This window comes from Bactrocera neohumeralis, chromosome 5 (genome assembly GCF_024586455.1).
Source record: "Bactrocera neohumeralis isolate Rockhampton chromosome 5, APGP_CSIRO_Bneo_wtdbg2-racon-allhic-juicebox.fasta_v2, whole genome shotgun sequence".
Lineage (NCBI taxonomy): Eukaryota > Metazoa > Arthropoda > Insecta > Diptera > Tephritidae > Bactrocera > Bactrocera neohumeralis.
This window is the reverse complement of record NC_065922.1, coordinates 43,008,332-43,029,195: the sequence shown is the minus strand read 5'-3', so window position 1 is coordinate 43,029,195 and position 20,864 is coordinate 43,008,332. Positions and strand designations below refer to the sequence as shown.

Sequence of the window (20,864 nt, the reverse complement as noted above, 5' to 3'; positions counted from 1 at the left end):
TTGCTTGCGCTTTCTTTCAGTTTCATCACTTTTATGACATATCCCCTGACATTCGCCGTGTTTACATGAAAAATCTCGATGACAGCTCATTAAAGATTTTCTGTTCATTGCCAAGAATTAAACGTAAGCACGGTAGTGTAAATAACAGGGATAGTAAATAATAAACTGATTAGTCTGCCACAACATAAGAAGTTTTAGCAAACAACGTAACAGTTACATTCCAATAAAACATTAAACTGCGATAAAGAAATAAAATATGGCTTCGGCTACGGTAAGAAATGTAGGTTTGCATGCTTCCGCCCCACTAAACGACAGGATTGGTTTTTACTAACTAACCTGTTCCAAAACAAAACCATTGCTATTAACACAATCATTATGTTCTGCGTACTGAAATATATAGGTGCCATTACTGGAAGATGACACTATTCCCTTCGGTGAGGAAGATGAAATGCGCGATCCAAATGCAGCCGCTAAAAGATATGCGTATGTATGAAATAGTTATTGAGCATTATCGTTACTATACCTGTTACGATATTCTATAGGCATCCCTACGTGACATTTTTCCACCTGTTCTTCCGTGGCGCCGCAGTGGTTGTATATATGTTCTGTGGCTGGTTCAGTGACTCCTTCATAACAAGTTTCGTGTTCGTTGTGCTATTTTTATCGGCCGACTTTTGGACTGTTAAAAATATTACTGGTCGTTTATTGGTGGGACTACGTTGGTGGAATTACGTCGATGACGAAGGCGTATCACACTGGGTGTTCGAATCCAAGCAGGGTCGTGTAAATAATAATGAAGCGCGCGTATTCTGGCTGGGTCTAATACTCTTCCCCGTTTGTTGGGGTCTATTTTTCGTGGTAGCACTTTTTGGCTTGAAATTCAAATGGCTTTTGCTGGTCATGATTGCACTGGCACTCAATGGCGCTAATTTATTCGGTTATGTTAAATGTAATTTCGGTGCAAATAAGGATCTCAACACGGCGGCAACGGATTTCGTCAAGACGCAGTTATTTAAAAATGCCGTCGATATTATGACAAAACCAAGTGCACAACCACCCACTGCGCGACCAACTAACGTCGTTTAGTTTGCACCAGGCACGAGCTGCTTGTTTCCACTATGCTTAATATATAAATTGTGTATATTTAATATTAGTTAGTTTACTTTTTGTTGTTTTATACACGTATTACATATTTAAAATTTTATTTTCAACATAAACAGCGAAGTAAATTGCAATAACGTGCAAAATATTTGTTATTTAATTTGTTTAAATGACTTTATTAAATCATACCTTTCCGTTCTTTGTAGCTCCAATATGCCAGCCAGCAACAATTCGATTAAAATTTATAATATTATAACATAACTACATACAATACCATAATTACAATTAAAAACTACAGTGGATTTAGATAACAAGTAGAGTGAATATATGACTCAGCCGATGACAGAGTCCAAATTGCCACTTTTATAAATATCATGTGGTAGGCCGTGAGGGTTGGGCCAACAGCTCATCGATCTGCGCCTTATATGCCTCGCGCGCCTCCTTTAGATCCAATTCTAATTCTTCGGTGCGTTCAACTTTCTCACCGTACATTTGTAGCAGCGCGTCATAGTTACGCTGGAGCTCCTCGTAGCTTTGATCCAACGTTTCGTAGGAGAGCAGCTTTTCCTTAGCCTTTGGAAAACAAAAAAAAAAAGAATGTTTAAGTATGAAGAGATATTTCGTATTATATAAGTGATTACATACAGCCTCCAATTCGGTAGTCAACATTGCGATTTCCTCCGCCAAAACGCTGCGCCCCTCCTGCAACCGCGCCAACTCCCACTGAATGTGCACCAGTTCACCGTCGCGCTGTTTCAACATCGATTGCAAGTGCTCCAACGTTGACGTATTGTGTCCCAGAAAGCTCATATTAATACCGTAGCCCAAGTTGCCTATTTGACGGCCTGAATTCGAAATGCAATCTATATCTTCCTGCAAAGCGTTACAATGAAATAGTGTATGTAATTATTTCCCCATTGGAGAGCACTTGCACTTACCGCCTGCCAATCGATGCTGCCACCCTCCATCGTTTCCTCTTGCGAATTGCGCTCAAAACTCATAGCCGGTGACTGCGAACGTTGCGTCTGCTCCAGCGAGTGCTGACGTGCCAGCTCATGCGGTGCCAATGTAGCTGCGGAAAGCGGCACAATCCGTTTTGTCTCCGTGCCTATTTGTGGCAGCTCGCCAGCGCCAACGAAGCTTGGTAATTTTTCCTCTGCCTTCGCACGCAATTTCTCTTCTAATACTTTATTTTCACGCTCCAACGCCTCCACTTTGGACGTGCACTGTTCAATTTGTTTGGTAAGTTCCGCTTGTTGGCTGAAAAACCGTACACACCGTTGCAATAATAAGAATTGTTAGTGCGCCAACGCAAATATTTACCTTTTCAGGCTGCTCTCTTTCATGTTGTACTCAAGCTGCGCCTGTTGCAAGCCCATTTTGGCCTTTTCCTCCTGCAGTAACGCGTGAGAAAGCGTGTCTTCTAGTTCTGTGCAATGTTTTTGCAGCAATTCGACACGCTCCTCGTATTTCAACTCGACATTTTCCAATGATTTCAATTTACTTTGCGATGCCGCTACACAAAGAAATCGTAAAAATATATAGTTCCAGTTTCCAGTTTAAAAACTACTCTGCCTACCTAATTTATCCAGGAGTAACTTTTCTTCCTGATTCCAGTTGGAGGTGCGTTGCGTGAGCGTATTCTGTAGTGATTCCAGTTGTCGCATTAGCGGCACCGTAGTCAGACTGGCCTCCTGTGCGGCGGCTTCGGCGCGCATTTCAGTCGCCTCCAGTCTACGCATCAATTCTCTGTTCTCCTCGCGTAACTGTTGTTCCCGTTTTGTTGTTGTCTGCTCGGTGCCACGTAGCTTTTCACGCAGTTCACTCAACTGATTTCGGATTTCCAGGTTTTCTGCTTTTAGTGACTCACGTTCCTTCTTTGCCGCGGTCGCTTCTTCGGCGGTGCGCGTGAGATCCGTATGTTGGCGTGTACGTTGTTGTAGTTCCAACTTAGCCGCCTCGAAACTCGCCTGCAGCGTGGACAACTTCGATTGCAAATCTTCCAGTTTACTTCGTTGCTGTGCGTTTTCATCTTCCAGTCTTCTTTTTTCGGATGACATTTTGTGCACAGCCTCGATTTGTGACCGCTCCACCTCTTCCTTGGCGTTCAATGTCTTTTTCATCCGCTCAAGCTCATCACTTAAGCTGGCGATTTCCTCCTTATTCTTTTTCAGCGTGACGTCGCTAGTTTTTTCCTTAACACGTAACTTCTTGATGATATTAGATTGCTGCAGTATCTCCTTCGACAATTTTTCACCTAAAAACGCAAACAAATTTCTTTTAAATATATGTACACTTGTAAGCTATGCGATGTTGGAAATACCTTCCGAACGCAATTCCTCTATCATTATGTTGCTCTCGGTCAAACGCTCTCTGGGTATTTTCAGCTGCAGCTCATCTTTCAGGTCCTTGATTTGTATGCGCAAAGCATCCCTCTCGCGTATGCTGGCTTGAAATTTCTTTTCCAAGGCTGACAGTCGTTGTGTGTAGCCTTCTGTTGTGTCGGTGCTGCCACTGGTTTTGAAAGTCTCCAGCGTGTTTTCCATTTCGGCGTTGCGTTGCTGCAACTCTAAATTTTGACGCTCCAATTGTAGTAGTCGCAATTCACGCGCCTCTAAAGTATCACTCAGTTCACTTATGCGTTGCATAAGCCGATCCAACTCAGACTGTGAGTCTTCGGAAAGTATCGAAATTTCGGAAGGACCACGAAAGTGTCCTTTTTTCGAGCATGTCATGGTGGTTGATTGGCCCACACCCTGGCTACTCATAAGTTTTTTCCACTTTAATGGACTGATGCGCGTCAAGCTATTTGTACTGGAGGAATCACCATTACCATTGGGGTTAGATATAATTTCTATATCTGAGGATGTTGTTGTTTCCATTTCATCGTTGGAATTGTGTGGTGATGAATTTGTTTTGGAATTCATTGCATCATTCTGGTCGTCCGATGCTGGTGAAACTGCTTGCGCTTTTTCCAAGTATTGACTAACGGCACAACTCGTCTGCATTTGTACATCCTCGAAACTTTGTGTGGAATCCGAATCCGCATGATGTGAATCGCTGCGTGTGTCTTCTAAGGATATGATCATTTTTTGGCTCGGCGAGCAGCTGGTTGTAGATACTGGTTGCTCAATTGTGTTTGGGTAATGTGTTGCAGTGGGGACATTGTGACTTTCTGGAATTTCAGAAAGAAAGCTATATCTAATGGAATAATACAACTTAGAAATGTACCTGTGGTTTCTGCAGTATCTTGTAGATCGCCCACAACTGTTTTATATGAAATAGAATCTTCCTCAATGTCGTATTCATCTTTTTCGGAGATAATAACAATGCTATCTGGCAGTGAGCCACTTACAGAAATGCACAATTCCTTATTAATCGTCTCATTTTCCAACGTTGCTGTACCACTAATAGTTTCCACAGATGATGACGCTTCATTACTTGCACTACTTTTTGGTTCAGAAACTGGTGACTGCAAGTCGGAGCTACTCGATACAGGTGGTGAAAGCAATTCTACTGAATCTGACGTAGTTGTTGAAGTAATTGATGGTCGCTGTGTGGACTGGTTATTACTAACTGCGAGATCCGTCATAGAAGTTGTATCTTTCATTACAGCAGCGGTTGGCAGCATACCCACGCTACCTGCTTTAGTACGCGGTGGCGCTGTTATAGTTTCTTGCGCATTTGGATTTTCAAAGAAAGAACCTGTGAAGGAACCCCAAGTCGAGGAGACCATAGGCGCTGTCGGTGTGGTAGGTGCTGAAACCGTGGTACTCTTTACTGCAATGCTTGGTGTGGCAACTACATTTTGACTGTCGCTTCTTTCGCGATTTGCTCCGCCTGGTAACTTTTGTTTTCGCACCGCTCCACCTGCTGACGACGTAGGCAAAGCCGTTTGTACTTGGGAAATTTTTTCACCACCCACATTGTCGTCTTGTATATCTAGCGCTTTGTCTATGGATGCCACGGCTTCTTTGAGTGCACTTTTCGCCCAATTTAAACCCTTCGCTTCAAACCAGCTCATTATTTTCTACAAAAATACACCATTTAATTTTTTGCACTGCTTTTATTTACATTTAATTATTCTTTTTGCCAGCTGTTTGCTAAATAATAACAGTGTTGCATTTGACATGCACTGCTCAGGGTTGTTCAACAAAACCATTTAATGGAAGAACTGAGTTTTATAACTGAAATATTGAGTAGTCGAAAAAGTCTTTTCGTATTTCACATTTTGTCATATCATATAGTGTTGGAAAGCTGAGATTTTTAGCTTTCTTTAACCAAAAATAAAATTAAAATCGAGGAAGTTGAAAAAAGTTACAGCTATATTTTGAAATTTATTAGTATAAAAATAAAAAAAAAAGTTTGAATATGATTAGAAATAAGCAAATACTTTTTCGACTACCCAAATATATTCATTTAATTGAAAAATTGTATCAAAGTTTAAGTAAAAATTGTTCCTTCCTTGACATTTCTCCTTTGTCGACCTTTTCTATATATAAACAAACTTTTACGGCTGCAGTTTCAAATGTCTATTTTATTTAGCTAGATGTGTACGCATTGAAATACACTAAATCTTAAATAAAGAGTAAAAATATTAAATTGTAACTATATTAATTTAAAATATAATAATAAATAAATATATTTATCTAAAAATATATTGCAGAGGCAGAAATTTATACGTTGTAATATGTCGAAGTTGTTTTAAGAAAAAACGCAGAATTTTTATAAATACTATGTTAGAGTTCTGAGATAATTGTAGATCTCAATATTGTTTTATTATATATATATATATATTAATATTAATATTCTTTATATAAGTAATAAATAATGAGTCTCCAACAATATACAAATTATTTTATTTGGTTGCCAAAACAACCCTGAAAGTTTGTTTACTTATGAAAGCAGTAATAGCGATGAAGTATTGCGTCGTTGCTCAAGTATGTTTTTTGTCAATGAATGAATATAGCTCCAGTGGCGCAATTGGTTAGCGCACGGTACTTATAATCAGTAACTAGTGAGCAATGCCGGGGTTGTGAGTTCGAGCCTCACCTGGAGCAATTAATTTTTTTCCAATTTCTAAATTTATTTTATTTATTCATTACAGTTTTTAATATAAGGAAACAAAGTAGCGTAGACATATTTATTAAAAGCTTTTAGCGCCGTTACTCCTCAGTGCACATTTGCTGCGTTGGGTGCATTTTTCAAGAATTTGCATTTACATATGTACATACATATGTATGCCACCAATGAATGAAATGTGTAAAATAAAAATAAAAAGAGCCCAATTTATGGTAATACTTTGTTGTTGTTTTATTTCGTTTACGTTTTTGTATTGTATGTGTGTTAACAATTCAAGTATTTGCTTCATATTATTTTCACGCTTACCACTAATGCGACAATGATATATAAACAAAAACGAAACAAAATAAAATTAAATAAAAAATGTTGTATATATACATATAAATGTAAAAAAAGAAAATCAATATTAATAGAAAATAATATGTACATAATTAATAATTTAACTTGGTAAAGCTTTCATTGTGTATTCTGTTTGCAATGCTAATTTAATTTATTTCATTTAATTTCAACACTTGCAACAAATCTGCGAATTACGCTTTTAACTTAAAAATAAATTTATTTTACATATACATATATTTGATGAACTTTCAACTTAATACATAAGTTAGGTTTCTATTTATTTTGCAAAAACTAATTACTGAAATCACATGAGGAGAGAAACTAACCTTTTTTACGTATTGTATGCTACAAAATTAAATAAATTTACGAATGTAAGGAAATGTGCGCGATATGGTCGTATCTTGAGTCAGACGCATGCAACATAATAAAGGTTTATGTGTCCTATGCGCGTTAACGTTGTTGCCACGCGTGTTTTGCAGTCTGACGGCACCAATATTTTTACGTTAGACTACAGTTAGTGTGGATGCTCCTAGTTCTAATTAAATAGTTTATTTTTTTCTATTTATACATGAGTGATTTTCGTAATTTTACAAATATTTGTTGCAAGTTTCCTTATGTTTTTTAAATTTGTTGTTGTATACATATACATAGGTAATATTTAAATACTTAGCGCTTGAATGAATTGTTCAACAAAATATTATTTCTCTAATCATCAACGGAATCAACAATCATTATTAGTCATACAACTGCGTAATAACCGTTTTCTATAATATACAATAATGACAATAATAATATTAAACAAATCTAGATCTAATTACTGTTGTAAAATATATAGTAAACTATAATGATATTTATGCTACATGTGTGTTAGTGAACTAATCGTGTAAATGGATTTGTGCTGTTTTGCATGTTTTGTGCTTGGTGTGGTGTGGCGTGTTGGTGTACGTGTATGGAGGCGCGTATGTGTATGTGCGTGATTTCTCATTTGTTTAAGTATTAATTTAGGTTATAACAAAAGGTGAATAGTGCATGGTAGATAGTTTTGCGGTAGCAGCAAGAACAAATATCGACGATGTCCAGGCGATGGCATTGGCTAATTGGGCATTGGCGGCAATGGCGGTGACAAAGGTCGCATAAGCTTAGTGAGTATCGCACCACAAAAGTTGCTTGTAATCGTTTGTTTGTTTTTGCTTTGTTTTTGGTAGTTGAGTTTCAGGGTGTAAGTCCTGTAGAGCACATTCTGTAAATAAAAAAATAAAAAACAGAAATATGTGTATTAAATTCTACACAAATTAAGGAATGTTATAGCAATGAGGGTTGTGCAATGAAGCCACACCCATACAATTACAATTACTATATACTTATGTACATAATATAATAATCGTTGTGACCTTCATTGGCACAATAAAACAAGAATATATGTAGCTAGAATACCCTTCACAAATAAAAAGTTGCCTTAGAATAACTTAATTTTGAACGCTGTTGATTGTGTTGTGTTGTGGCGGCAGAAAACATTTCTGAAGTAATTTCGAAGCATGGTACCGAGTTGACAGTCCTTGGCCGGATAAAAATCCGGGTCAATTACTGTCGTGAGAACGGTATTTTGATCGATTAGTATGGTAGATATAGGCTAAAGTAGTCCGATCTGAAAATTTGTCTCGTTGTCATGGACAATACTCAATGCTAAGTTTCAAATAAAAAAAACACATGACCAGGACGTGATGTTGATCGTTCAGTTTGTAAGGAAACTATAAGCTATAGTGTTCCGATATCGGTGGTTTCGAGAAATGAACAGCTGTTTGGGGAGAAACAGACGTGTGCAAAAGTTCAGCTCAAGATATCAAAACCTGCGGTACTAGTTTGCCTAAATGCAAAACGGACTGACGGATATGGCTAAAGCGACTCAATTCGCTCGATCACATATACATATGTATATAATACCCTGTCCAGGGTATACATAACTACAATTGAAATACATACATATTCATATACGTATATTTAAACTCACCATAATGCTTACATGGCGGCTGTTACAGCCGCAGCCAAAAAAAATTTCCCATAAACATATACGTATGTGACCAGCCGCTCACACAGTTTCCATTGCTCGCACATCCTTTTGTACCACATAGAATTTATGCTTCTTGCCGAATAGACCCCAAATGACAGCTATATTTTCAATAACCACATTCACGGGTATGGTGCAAACGGCGCCCAGCACACAGGCCATAAATTTCATCAAGCCAAAACGATACAGTGAAAACGACTTTATCACACCGAAGACATACATGTAAATGTTGACGGCGGCAATGAAAGCACAAACGAAGTCGACTAAATTCGGGCATGGTATCGGATAGAGGCCGGCAAAAATGATATTCGATGTGGACAGGGGCATAGTGACCCAGGAGTAGACGCTGATGCCGAGCAAGAGTTTGTGCTTTAACGGTATAATTTTCGAATGTACCACCAGTAGTATGCCTTGGAGCCAGCGTTTGCGTTGTTGCAGGAAATCGAGCAGCGTGAATGGTGACTTTTCGTACATTTCACCTTCGATGAAGTTGAAGCTGTAGCCTTGTGAAAAGGCGCGCATTGCAAAGAAACAATCCTCGGCCACGGAGCCATCGATGCCATTGTCGAAGGACACTTGTCGTTCGGCGCCAACCTATGGATGGAGTGAAAAAAACACAAGTGATTAACAAATGGTTTAATAATATTAAAGAATGGCATTGATATTTGAGAAAATTCTATTTATGCAATAAGAATTATTTTCTTTATGGATTTTTTAGTAATGCAGCGTATTTTTATACGAAGCTCTTAAAATTCTATCCTTACGTAAAAAGCCGTTATTATTATTTGTTTGTTCTCTTTTTAACTACTTGAACCAAGGTCAGACTTAGTCAGCTTTAATTATTTACGAAACACTTGAGAAAAGTACTTGAAGTGTATGACATTTATAAACAATAAAGTGCGTCCATTTGTTAAATGAATCGGCAGTAAAAATAAAAATAAATAAATTTCAATCGTTCTGATACTAAATTAAATAGTTAATCTTGTTGTTGTTGTAACGGCATAATACATTCCTGAAGCAATTTCGAGGAATGGTATCGAGTTCACAGTCCTTGGCCGGCTAGAAATCCGTTCGGTTATTTAGACCCGACTGCCAGAGTAACGGAATAATAAATCTGCATCTGTTAATTATGACAATATTTATAATGAGTTTGGACAATATTATTTACAGGACAGAAATATTGTACGTCTCTGGTTTTCAATGTAACCTCACTTATTTGAAGATTTTAGCTGAATTGTTGTTTACCAATCCGAACAACTTAAAACATTAAATGTGTATGTATGTGCAAATATGACGTTTTGTAACCAACTGACACCCTTTATAATCCTAATTTAATTTAATAAATAAGAATAAATAAAAAAAATGCATTTACAGAATTCAATGTACTTTGGATATTGAAGATTTATTTTTTGAAACAGCATACAACAACATGGTAGGACCCGAACCTTTCATTGCGGTTCGTCCCCTTACCAAAAAGGAGGTGCTCCGCATGGATGAAGCGGTGGGTAGGGTGAGGTATTGGCAACAATTCCTAGGAATGCGTCATTCCAAGTTGCTAACGGGTGGTTATAATTTTAAAAAGTATTAATATGTAATCAACATCCCAAGGGATAAATTTAGGCTACTTGTCGCCTTCTACACTGGCCATTGTAAGCTCAAAAAGTACTTATATTAGATGGGTCTAGCTTCTTGTGTGAATTTCCGGTTCTGCGATTTGGAGTCTGAGACACCTGCTAATTGACTGCACAGCAGTGTGTAGGCGCAGTATAAATGCCCTGGGATCCATTTTTCCAAATAGGGATCACATCGCCTCAATAGCACCTAGCAGGAATTAATAAATTTGCTGGGGCTAGGTGAGTCGTTGTAACTGATATTAGAATAGACCTTATGTCGCGGTGCAATCCTTATTTATTTATCTAATCTAATCTGATCTCTAAGTAAACTGTTGAAAATGGATTGTCCCAGTTTTTTGCCAGCAGAAACGAAGTTTGAGGTTAGGTTCAAAACGGTCATATTTGACTTAAAGCGGTCATTTAAAATATGCTAAATAAAACCTACCATTTTATATACTATATATTTTTTTTACTAGAACTTATACTTATATAACAATTGAACTTACCTGCGTAACAACATAGCTACCCTTCCAGCTAAACAATGGCTTGTGAAACAATTTGAATTGCAAGCGTAACTTGCCCATATCGTCCGAGACGCGGAAACTATCCGCCAACGTGGTCAACCAATTGACCACATTCTCATTGGCATAGGTAATGAGACCCTGACCGAATGGATGTTTGCCATCCAAAACGAAATTGATAATGCCACGCACCGAATTCTCCGTTAACAAAGTCTCCTCATCCAAATGCACCACCCAATCGCTGTCGTTCAACACGTTCACATCATTCTCCAGACAATATTGCAAAGCACGTGACTTAAACAGCGCGCCCGTGCGTGTTTTATACTCTTTTGGCACGACTATTTCACGTATGCGACGATGTTGTGCCAAATTGACGGGTTTATCGGTGACCACCTCGATTAGGAAATTCTCCAGACCCGTATCCAGGCAGGTATTCATGTTACGCAACACATTCGTCTTGACCAAATCGGCGAAGTCGCCGCGTGTCACCACACGTATGCATATGAATGGCGCCAATATGGGGCTGCCCTTTAGCACCACCTTCTCGGGGAAGGCATTGTAGAAGACGAGACCGCAAAAATTGAATAAGACCTGCGGCAGCGTTAGGAAAGTTAGAAAACGTAGTAAGTACAATAGTATAGTGGCTACTTGGCCGTACTCAGTCCATGGATCGACAAGTGTAAATGAGTTCTCGTCGATTTTAATACCACCGGAGAATACTTCAAATGTTATTATCACAGTGATAAGGAGTGTGCAGTGCAACAGGTGCTTTGTGCTTGAGTTCATAATGTTGCTGCTGTGCTGCTGCTGTTGTTGCTATTGCTAGTACTGCTACTGTGGTTGTTATTGTTGTTGCGGATGCGCTACGAGTTTGTTCAAATATTTACTAATAAATATTTTTAAAAATTTTTCTGTTTGACTTTTTGCTTTTATATTATTGCGGCTTTTCTGAGACGGATGTGTGTGTGTGTGAGTTTGTGTGTATGAAGGAGCGCACTTTGTTGTGCGCAGAAATGCTTGTTTGCAATTTGTTCACTTGCTCTGTTGCTTACTTATTTATATTTTTGTTTGCTTGTAAATTGAGTTAGGGATTTAAGTTATTTTCGCTTAAGTTTCAAGTGCTTGCAGTTAAGATATTCTGGCGTTGTATTTTTAAATAAGTATATATATATATATATATTTACATATATAATATTTTTGAGTTCGATTTTTGTTTACTTTTCCTCTTAGTTGCTAATTTTGGTTTTGGTGCGATCGTTACGTGCTTAATAGGCTTACGTGCGTTAGTGTTGTTGACTTTTTTAGTTATATTTAATTTGTATGTTCCTTTTGCTTAAACAAAAAAATGTCGTCTTTCAGATTTATTTAGATTTGTGCCTGCTGATAATTTTTGTTTGCTGTCCAAACGAAGAAATCACGTCACATTCGCGCTGCGTGTGTGTGCAAACTCTAGCCTAGGCTGCGTTAAATCTTCGCCTTGCAAATCTCACTTATCGCTAGAGCTGACACAATCGGTGTTTTTTTTTATCGAAATATGTATTTATTACATTTGTTGATTTTTTCTGTGATTTTTATTGCTATTTGATCGCTATGCACCAATCAATTTTGTGCAGTTTTCAAATAAGTTTTTTGCTAGAATTTCATGATTGTGTTTGTTTTGCTTGTCTCGCCGAGATGCCGGTACGTTGTGTGCGCTGAAATGTTTGGACAATAATTTGTTTTGATTTCTACGTGGAACGTTGCAACTGTTGTTTATGTGTTCATGAGCTTGACATTGTTGACAGTTCTGCAATAAAAAAAATATAGAAAATTAATTTAATGGCATTCAAACATTATATACATATGTATTACATAAAATATTTATAATATAGTAAATAGTTCTGATCAAATTTGACACGGACTAAAAAAATATATATTTTCACTTCTTTTAATAACGGGGTTTTCAATAAGAGCTCTAAAAGAATTGTTTTTAATAAAACAAAAACGGTTTGGGATATCAATGAGGCCATTATGTATGGAGCTCGATTTCTTTTGCATGGCCACCACGGACACGCTTGCAGAAGTTCGGACGCTGAACCCAAGACGGTTTTCAAGCATAAGTCGGCCGATACAGCTGCAATTTCACGTTCGATATTCATACGAAGTATATCAATCGTCGCTGGCTTGTTGGCATGTCCATAGACTTGAGGTAGCCCCACAGGAAATAGTTTAACGGCGTCAAATCGTACGACCGAGGCGGCCAATTGGCTGGGGCATTTCGTGAGACAACACGTTCACAAAACTGTGTGGCTAGTGACCCGTCCTGTTGGAATCATATATTGCTCAAGTCCATAACATCCAATTTAGGCTAAAAATATTCGTTTACAAAGAGAGGTAGCGATTCACATTCACAGTGTTGATCATCACGGAAGAAGTACGGCCAATGATGTCGTCGGCTTATAAACCGCACTAAACCGTAATGTTTTCGGTACGGACATACGACGATTCTGGTGGTTAAGCGACTTCAGTTCTTGCGTCAATTTGATCTTTTAAGAATGTAGGCCAAGATCTTTTCGCAAAATTCGCCACAACGATGTCACAGGGATGCCCAAAGTTTGAGAACGACGTGTGAGAGACTGATTTGGGTCTTCCTCAATTGATGCGCTTGTGGCAGGAATATTCTCGACACTACGGACTCTTCTTTGTCTATTAAAGTTGAGTTGAGGCCACTGATTCAGAATATCGATAGTAAATTTTAATAATGTCGACTCGTTGTTGGATCGTATAACTTTCCATGATGAAATGACCAACCTTACTGAAGAGAAATGTCAAAAGAGCGGGAGAAGATGTAGCTTCTTTTGCTGTCCTTATCGATTTACATTTGTAGCGTCCCTATTGAAAACCCCATTACAACAGTATTGATAGTCTTCAATGTAGGGTCCTGCACAAGCACACCAATGATTCATCTATTTTTCCTTACACTTGTTATTGTAAGCTCTTCAGTGTTTTCACGGAATTCTCTTGTTTTTGCCATTGGAAACACAAAATTTCAAACACAATCGTTGTTCGATTACTTATTTCATGTTAAAAGTTACCAGACAATCTCTTCGCGTCGAAAACAAACAGCTGTCGAACGCACACCAATTGACTAATGGTGATAAAACTTCACTCGAATATAAAGAAGGGTTGTACCAATCTGGCGAAAAAAACTTTTTTATAGATTTTGATCAGATGGTACTTGCAAAATTTTTACTATTTTTTATCTATAAGCTGCTAAAATTTTGTTTTCTCCAGAAGAACGTCTGCTTGGCTGTGAGACGTTTATTCCGCTTAAAAGTCGTTAAATAAATATTAAATGTTTATAGATGATATGCACTTAGACATTTAATTAAGGAGCAGATAAGAAACTTTGTACGCGTATTATCTCAACTTTATCAACGTAATCGCGATAAAAAGAAAAAAAAAACACTTAAAAAGTTGAAGACAGTTCTAACGCGAGTAGACTACAGAAGAGTTTGGTTGTGGAAAAAAAGGTTTCTCATATTTTTTAAAGTGAAGCTAAGTTATGTTATAGTTTAGTATATTAAGTATACTCTAGACTAAATCACTTTACTGTTATTAGTAATTAACAAAAAACTTTTTTTAGTTAGTTAAATGTTCACACACCCTGTGTTGTAAATAACTTGACTATTGACAAAGTATGTAACACACACAAATCACAGTTATTAGTCGTAATATTTAAGTCGGGTCTAGCAATATTTACTTCTCTCACGAATAACGTAATAATAACTGATTTTCTGTAGTTTTGCTTTCATAAATGTAGAAGCACAGAGTTAGTGAGTAATTGCTTATATTATTTTATTGCAGGACATACAATTATATTGCTTCAAGTTATTATCTGCATTAAAGTACGACATGTTAACAAGCTGAATATAAAGTTATTATTTTGTAGAGCTGCCACCTCATTTGGAAAAAGTATTTCCTCAAAAAAGATATGATGTATAAGATCTGGTAGAAAGAAATTTATTTATGCATTGAATTGAAGGTTTTATTTAGCCAAGTTAGATTTATTCGATTTAAGGGGTCAGTAGGGTAATCTGGTCTGTTTTTTTGATATTTTTTTTTCATTCTACAACAGAACTTTTTTCACATATCATGAGATATATCATGGAGTGTATAAACAAATTTTTTCGGGATTTTTTGATGACAGCTGTCGGAGAAATGGCTGAGTGGCTGAGTGAATGAGATGCGTTTTTTCACTGGCGGACACGATTTCTCATGTTTGGATCATCTGAAACACAAAAACCCAATTTATTCTTTAAAAGTACATGAAAAAATGTTGATAAATAAAAAAGCAATAAACGTTTTTTTTAATTTTTCCCCATGTTTTTTTACATAAATTTTGTCATAACATTGTCAATAAATTATAAAAAATATAAGGACGATAGCCAGGCGTTTTGTGAACAGTTAAAAAAAAAATTAAGCAAATCGGTTGAGTAGTTCGACCGGAATCATGTCCGCCAGTTTAAAACAGTGTGTTTTGAGAAAAACGCGTTTAAAGTTTAAGGTGAGGCACTCCGAGCGCTCCGAACGTCGAGCGGTATTATTATTTTTGGGCCTTTTACGAAACCTTCCATTGGTAAAGTGGGTTTATGCATTAATTCTAAGGGTATAAGGGAACAGAAAATGCAAAAAAATTTTTTTTTTTTAAAAGATTACCCTACTGACCCCTTAAAAAATATGCACCGTTTGGTTAACTTGTTGTCATTTTGTAATTTCATACTGCCACTTTCATAGACACGCTCGACCCATTTGGCAAAAAACCGTAACAGTTGATTCTCGGAAGCCTCTCTCGGCGATTTTTTTTATCAGCCAAATCATTTGTCATGCTCAGGAATACTTGGAAATCACTTGGTTCAGACGTTAAGGTACATCGATTTATAATAACCTCTAAACCAAGCTCCCGGATCTAAGGGCGAACTATGTTGTTTTTGTACCGGTTATCTAGTCCCCGTTAGGTTGGTAAGATTCAGAGAAGTTGTCATCGAGTTATTCAACGGTAGGCCCATGAAACGTGCTGTTTCGACGGGGTCGGACCATAGGGAGAGGGATGTCAGATGTGCAGGGTTAGCAGGACATGCAAAGAGGTGGTTTCAGTCATCCGGGGTCTCCTTGCATGCTGGACATATACTTGATAGGTCTGCCCCGTATCCAGAAGGAAGCTGCGTAAGGGTCGCTCTCTATTCTCACGGCAACTCGAGCTCGTCGTCTGTAATGGATGGTGGTTTGACTCCAAGTACGCCATTCACTGAGAGGGGGTCAAGTATGGTCGCTCTGTATTGAGTGTTTGCTGCCATGCAGCGAGGAAGAGAAAGGTCGGAGAGATAGCCGTTTACTTTTGAACACATACCATTGCCCGACGCCATTGACGTGCAATCATCAGCGTACGAGGTAGAAATTCCCTCTAGTGAGGGAGAGGACCATCACCCTGCGGAACCCCCTTTTTATTTCTTCTCAATTAAGAGTTTTTACCTCGAAACACTACGGATGATTGTCGATCACTGAAGTAGTCCGTAGTCCACCTCTTCAAACCTGGAGGAAGCGTAGATTTTTCGATGTCCGCAAGTAGCGTCTGTGTCAAAAGCTTTTGACAAGTCTAACGTTACGAGGATCGTCCTCTTGCCGAGTGGTTTTTTGTTGAGACCATAGCGGTGAGTACACCACTATCTTGGTGTTTATGTGCAGTGGTGGTGCTGTGCACGAGTCAGTATCGATATGTACGGCATGCAGTTGTTTTGTTGGAACACAATTACTCTCCTATTGTCATAATTCTTAGTTGGCCGCTTCTAGGCTATTGCTTCATTTAGATAGTCTAATTGTTGATAGTACAAGTCCGAATTAAGATTTTGGTCGTGGAGAGCAGTCCATGGTAGATGATGGGCTGGTCGATGGATAAGGAGCATGCATCAGCTTCTTTGTAGAATGTGGTCGAACGAGAGCATGCCGGACGATTGGAATTTAAGTGTGCTCTGTCCAATCCACAAACAGGGAGACACCACAATCTGCGCCAACTACCGTGGGATAAGCCTCCTCAACATCGCACATAAGATTCTATCGAGCGTACTGTCTGAAAGATTAAAGCCCACCGTCAACAAACTGATTGGATCTTATCAGTGTGGCTTTAGGAAAATCAAGAACTGACAAATCTTGGAAAAGACTCTTGAAAAGAGGATCGACACGCACCACAACGTCGTCGATTTCAAAGCTGCTTCTGAGAACACGAAAAGGAGCTGCCTTTATGCCGCTATGTCTAACTTTGGTATCCTCGCAAAACTGATGCGGCTGTGTAAACTGTCGTTGAGCAAAACCAAAAGCTCCGCCGGGATCGGCTTCAAACAAATCGACTGACTCCTTATCGTGCGACTTTTTCAATCTTCTCGTGGAGAAAATAATACCATCTTTTATAAGAGTGGCGTCCATCTGGCGTACGCTGATTGTAGTCATATCTCTCCAAACTTTTCCATAGGTCTTGAAAGATTATATTTGTGCATAACCATAGTACATAAGTATGTGTGAAGAAATACTGATTATTTTAAGAAAATATAACATGTTTTACCTTGATCGTATAATTATCGTTTCACAACATCAGAATAATTCGATTAATTTGTCAGAATTTGGTTAATCATCAAATGATAAGAATCTTAGAGAAGAAATTTTTGTTCGAATTAATGGTAAACAGTTCCTGGAAGTGAACAATCTCTTATCATATTATTGACCGGTATAATTAACCGGCATAACGACATAATATTATATATATTTGCACTGAACTTATTAGCCTAGATATAAATGAATACTACAAGGTAGGTACAGATAAAAAATCGAGGGGTTTGTAGAATTTGTTTAACAGAAAGCAATCCATTATCTGTTAAAAAATGAGTACACGATAATTTGGAGCGCGTGAAATGAGTACCGATGTACATACTTTGTGCAATCACAGAAAATGTCAATGAAAGTGTTATCAAAACAAAAAAGTTGCTTAAGTGGGTATGGCACCGGAGTGGAGTTACTTATATAAAGTATGTGTGGATATATCACTCGCACATTGCATTTATTACACGAACAGTACCCACCGCTGTGTCAACGACACATTACTCAGTGACAGGGGAATCGTATAATTAAGTGCCAAAGTGGTGCACTGTTGGACGCTGAGTGCCGCCAGCAGATTGATTGCGAACTACAACAAACGAGTTTGCGGAGGGCACAGCGAAATGAGTCGCAGAAATAAGTATGAAAATAAATCAGCTACTTAAACGTATTTGAATTTCATGACAGGGATGCCAAATAGGTAAAAAATAAGACAATTTTTTTTAGAAGTAGGACTCTACATGATCAATATCAATCCATTTTGAAACATATTGCATACCCTTGATCCCGTAGCCGACCCCAGGAGGACCTCGGAAATATGTGTCTGGCGGTAAGGAAGAATTTCCTGCTTAAAATTATTAATTTTATATTCAAAATTTTGATTTTTTACAAAATGGGTATTTTTTTGCGAAAAAATTTACTCTAGACAGTGGCTAAAATGGTCGAAAATATAAAATATCTTATTCCTTTGATCATTACCAGAAAAATATCACCTTAGGAAGTTCCTGTGAAAATTTCAAATCGGTTGATCCAGTCGTTTTGGAGCAATTTTCTCATCGACTGAAAACAGCGTTTCAAGAAAAACGCGTTTAAAAATTTAACCGCCGAGCCAAGTTAAGAAATTCTTAAATTTTTTGGGAAATTTTTCAAATATTTGAACTTTTGATATATAAGAAAAAGATTTTTCGAAATTCACGATTGAATACAACCCCAAAAAATATCCCTCATGTACCGGACAATATCAAGAAGCTTAAAGATGGCAAAGTTAAGAAAAATAACTAAATGTAAAATATACAAATTGGAGCGCTTGGTATTCGACTAATCGACTAAGCGGATAAGGCAATATTCGAATAATAATATTTGCAGTATTCGCATAGTCGTAAGTTGTCGACTATTCGAATAGGAAGCGGTCAACTTCTACCATTTTTTAATCGGTTAATAGTCATACGAACGGTTACGAATCGGATATTCGAATAATCGGTTTTCAGGTTATTCGGATAATTTTGAGAGCCCTAATTAGGTTGTTAAATATCTCCCTTCCGGTTTTTTGATTTTTGAATTTCGCGGCTATTTATAAATCGTTAGAGAGCTCGTATCTGGCAATACCATACATCTTTGGAAAGGTCTTGACATAACCGCTATGCATGATTAGTTTGGATATTGCGTCCAACAGTTATAGACGTGTAAACATGGAGTTCACTAACGCCGAAATTCGCGCTATTTTAAAGTTTTCCTTCGTTAAAGGCAAATCCGCTAGAGAAACGTTCCGTGAAATTAATGGTGTTTTGGGGGATGGTACTCTATCACTTCGAACTGCGGAGGAATGGTTTCGACGATTCAGAGCGGGTGAAAACGACACCATGGATAAGCCAGCCGACGGAAGACCTGTGACGACGAATACCGATCAAATCATGGAAAACATCGGGTTTGACCGGCATGTGGCATCTTGTGACATCGCCCAGAAGATAGGAGTTAATCACCAAGCCATTTTAAACCATCAGCAGAAGGCTGGATACACAAAACAGCTTGATGTTTGGGTGCCGCATGATTTGACGCAAAAAAACCTTCTGGACCGAATCAACGCCTGCGATATGCTGCTGAAACGGAACGAACTCGAACCATTTTTGAAGCGTATGGTGACTGGCGATGATAAAAGGATCACATACGACAATATCAAGCGAAAACGGTCGTGGTCGGAGGCCGGTGAATCGTTCCAAACAGTGGCCAAGTCGGGATTGACAGCCAGAAACGTTTTGCTGTGTGTTTGGTGGGATTGGAAGGGAATCATGCACTATGAGCTGCTCCCATATGGCCAAAGGCTTAATTCTACCATCTACTGCGAACAACTGGAGCGCTTGAAGCAGGCGATCGACCAGAAGCGTCCAGAATTGGCCAACAGGAAGGGAGTAGTGTTCCACCAGGATAACGCCAGACCACACACTTCATTGATGACTCGTCAGAAGCTACGGGAGCTCTGATGGGAGGTTTTATCGCTTCCACCATATAGCTCGGATATAGCGCCAAGTGATTACCACCTGCTTCTGTCCATGGCGAACGCCCTTGTTGGTGTAAAATTTAACTCAAAAGAGGCTTGTGAAAAGTGGCTGTCCCAGTTCTTCGCAAATAAGGAGGGGGGCTTCTACGACAGGGGTATACTGAAGTTGCCGTCTAGATGGAAACAGATTAGCGAACGAAACGGCGCATATTTGAACTAAATCCGTTTACTGTAACACTTTTTATAAAGCATTGAATAAAGAGCAAAAAGGCGGAAGGGAGGTATTTGACAACCGAATATAAATACTTTCAATATACTACATATTCCATAAAAATAAGAGATCCGAACCAGTTGGCATCTCTATTAAGCAGAACGTGTCCCCAACAAATTCAAGCGAATACGAAATAAAGTCATGCGCAGTGCGAGTGTGAAATTGATTACTTTGCTGCTCTTGTTACATTTAATGACACCTATAAAGTGGGCAAAGTGGCATAGCTAAGTTGAGACAAGGGAGTTTGAGTGCATGAAGTTACAGCATAATAAGCCGATGCACGCCCGTTGCTCCTGCTAGCAATGCACTATTCGTGATAGTGATGACACAATCAAAGAAAATTCACAATCGTTAATTGAGTTAGAATGCTTTTCACTCAGGTTCATTTATTATAGCATAAAAGGGTTCAAAAAGTTATTTACTTTGACCGTGATCGATTAGTTTGTATGTCAGCTATATGCTATAGTGGTCCGATCTGAGCATTTTGTTAATCAAACACGTTACTAAAAACTATCGATAATTCTATACCTTCTATAGTGTTCCATACTACCCACTATGCATCTTCTAGCTAACTTACTGACCGATGCAGTTTCCATTGTTTGTTGTTGCATTTATTAGCTTGCTCGTTCGTAAACATACGAACTTCGAACGATAAGAAGCTATTTATACAATGAGTATTGTGCAAGCCGGCAACGGCATGCCATGCTGACATAGTGTGTGCATACTGTTATTTTTAATGCTATTCAAGCAGTAC

The 20,864-nt window shown here is 38.2% G+C and overlaps 4 protein-coding genes and 1 non-coding gene across 7 annotated transcripts in view; 2 read left to right on the top strand and 3 right to left on the bottom strand.

Annotated features, from left to right (window-relative positions):
- Nucleotides 1-20,864, bottom strand: part of LOC126760570 (uncharacterized) — a 439,995-nt gene that overhangs the window by 271,492 nt on the left and 147,639 nt on the right. The window lies entirely within an intron of this gene.
- Nucleotides 71-1,261, top strand: LOC126760584 (uncharacterized Golgi apparatus membrane protein-like protein CG5021). 2 transcript variants are annotated; one of them, XM_050476327.1, is made up of 3 exons: nucleotides 71-280; nucleotides 401-483; nucleotides 543-1,261. In XM_050476327.1, exons 1-3 carry the CDS (start codon nucleotides 257-259, stop codon nucleotides 1,084-1,086), a joined length of 651 nt encoding a protein of 216 aa, XP_050332284.1. In that variant the 5' UTR covers nucleotides 71-256; the 3' UTR covers nucleotides 1,087-1,261. The 2 variants fall into 2 exon arrangements, with proteins under 2 accessions (XP_050332284.1, XP_050332285.1); XM_050476328.1 differs by having other exon boundaries at nucleotides 72-271.
- LOC126760571 (TATA element modulatory factor) lies at nucleotides 1,250-5,429 on the bottom strand. Its single transcript, XM_050476304.1, has 7 exons — nucleotides 4,333-5,429; nucleotides 3,425-4,276; nucleotides 2,681-3,358; nucleotides 2,425-2,617; nucleotides 2,040-2,361; nucleotides 1,747-1,974; nucleotides 1,250-1,674 (listed from the first exon to the last, which is right to left on the bottom strand). The coding sequence occupies exons 1-7, from the start codon at nucleotides 5,123-5,125 to the stop codon at nucleotides 1,474-1,476; spliced, it is 3,267 nt and encodes a 1,088-aa protein (XP_050332261.1). The 5' UTR covers nucleotides 5,126-5,429; the 3' UTR covers nucleotides 1,250-1,473.
- Nucleotides 6,070-6,161, top strand: Trnai-uau (transfer RNA isoleucine (anticodon UAU)). The gene is given in 2 exon segments: nucleotides 6,070-6,107; nucleotides 6,126-6,161. It is a non-coding gene; the product is annotated as a tRNA-Ile (tRNA).
- The window catches only part of LOC126760578 (beta-1,4-mannosyltransferase egh), a 33,388-nt gene continuing 18,913 nt past the window's right edge, over nucleotides 6,390-20,864 (bottom strand). For both annotated transcript variants that reach the window (XM_050476322.1, XM_050476323.1), the window contains exons 2-4: nucleotides 10,707-12,507; nucleotides 8,531-9,181; nucleotides 6,390-7,762 (exon numbers count right to left, since the gene is read on the bottom strand). In XM_050476322.1, coding sequence (XP_050332279.1) covers nucleotides 8,609-9,181; nucleotides 10,707-11,507 — 1,374 coding nt within the window. In that variant the 5' untranslated portion in view covers nucleotides 11,508-12,507 and the 3' untranslated portion in view covers nucleotides 6,390-7,762; nucleotides 8,531-8,608. The remainder of the gene's footprint in view (nucleotides 7,763-8,530; nucleotides 9,182-10,706; nucleotides 12,508-20,864) is intronic.

Coding starts and splice junctions, on each gene's coding strand:
- LOC126760571 (XM_050476304.1), bottom strand. CDS start 5,125: ATGAGCTGGTTTGAAGCGAAGGGTTTAAATTGGGCGAAAAGTGCACTC. Junction 2,618..2,680: donor GTTACTCCTGGATAAATTAG/GTAGGCAGAGTA, acceptor TTCTTTGTGTAG/CGGCATCGCAAAGTAAATTG. Junction 1,975..2,039: donor GCAGCATCGATTGGCAGGCG/GTAAGTGCAAGT, acceptor AACGCTTTGCAG/GAAGATATAGATTGCATTTC.
- LOC126760584 (XM_050476327.1), top strand. CDS start 257: ATGGCTTCGGCTACGGTAAGAAAT. Junction 281..400: donor CTTCGGCTACGGTAAGAAAT/GTAGGTTTGCAT, acceptor TGAAATATATAG/GTGCCATTACTGGAAGATGA. Junction 484..542: donor GCAGCCGCTAAAAGATATGC/GTATGTATGAAA, acceptor GATATTCTATAG/GCATCCCTACGTGACATTTT.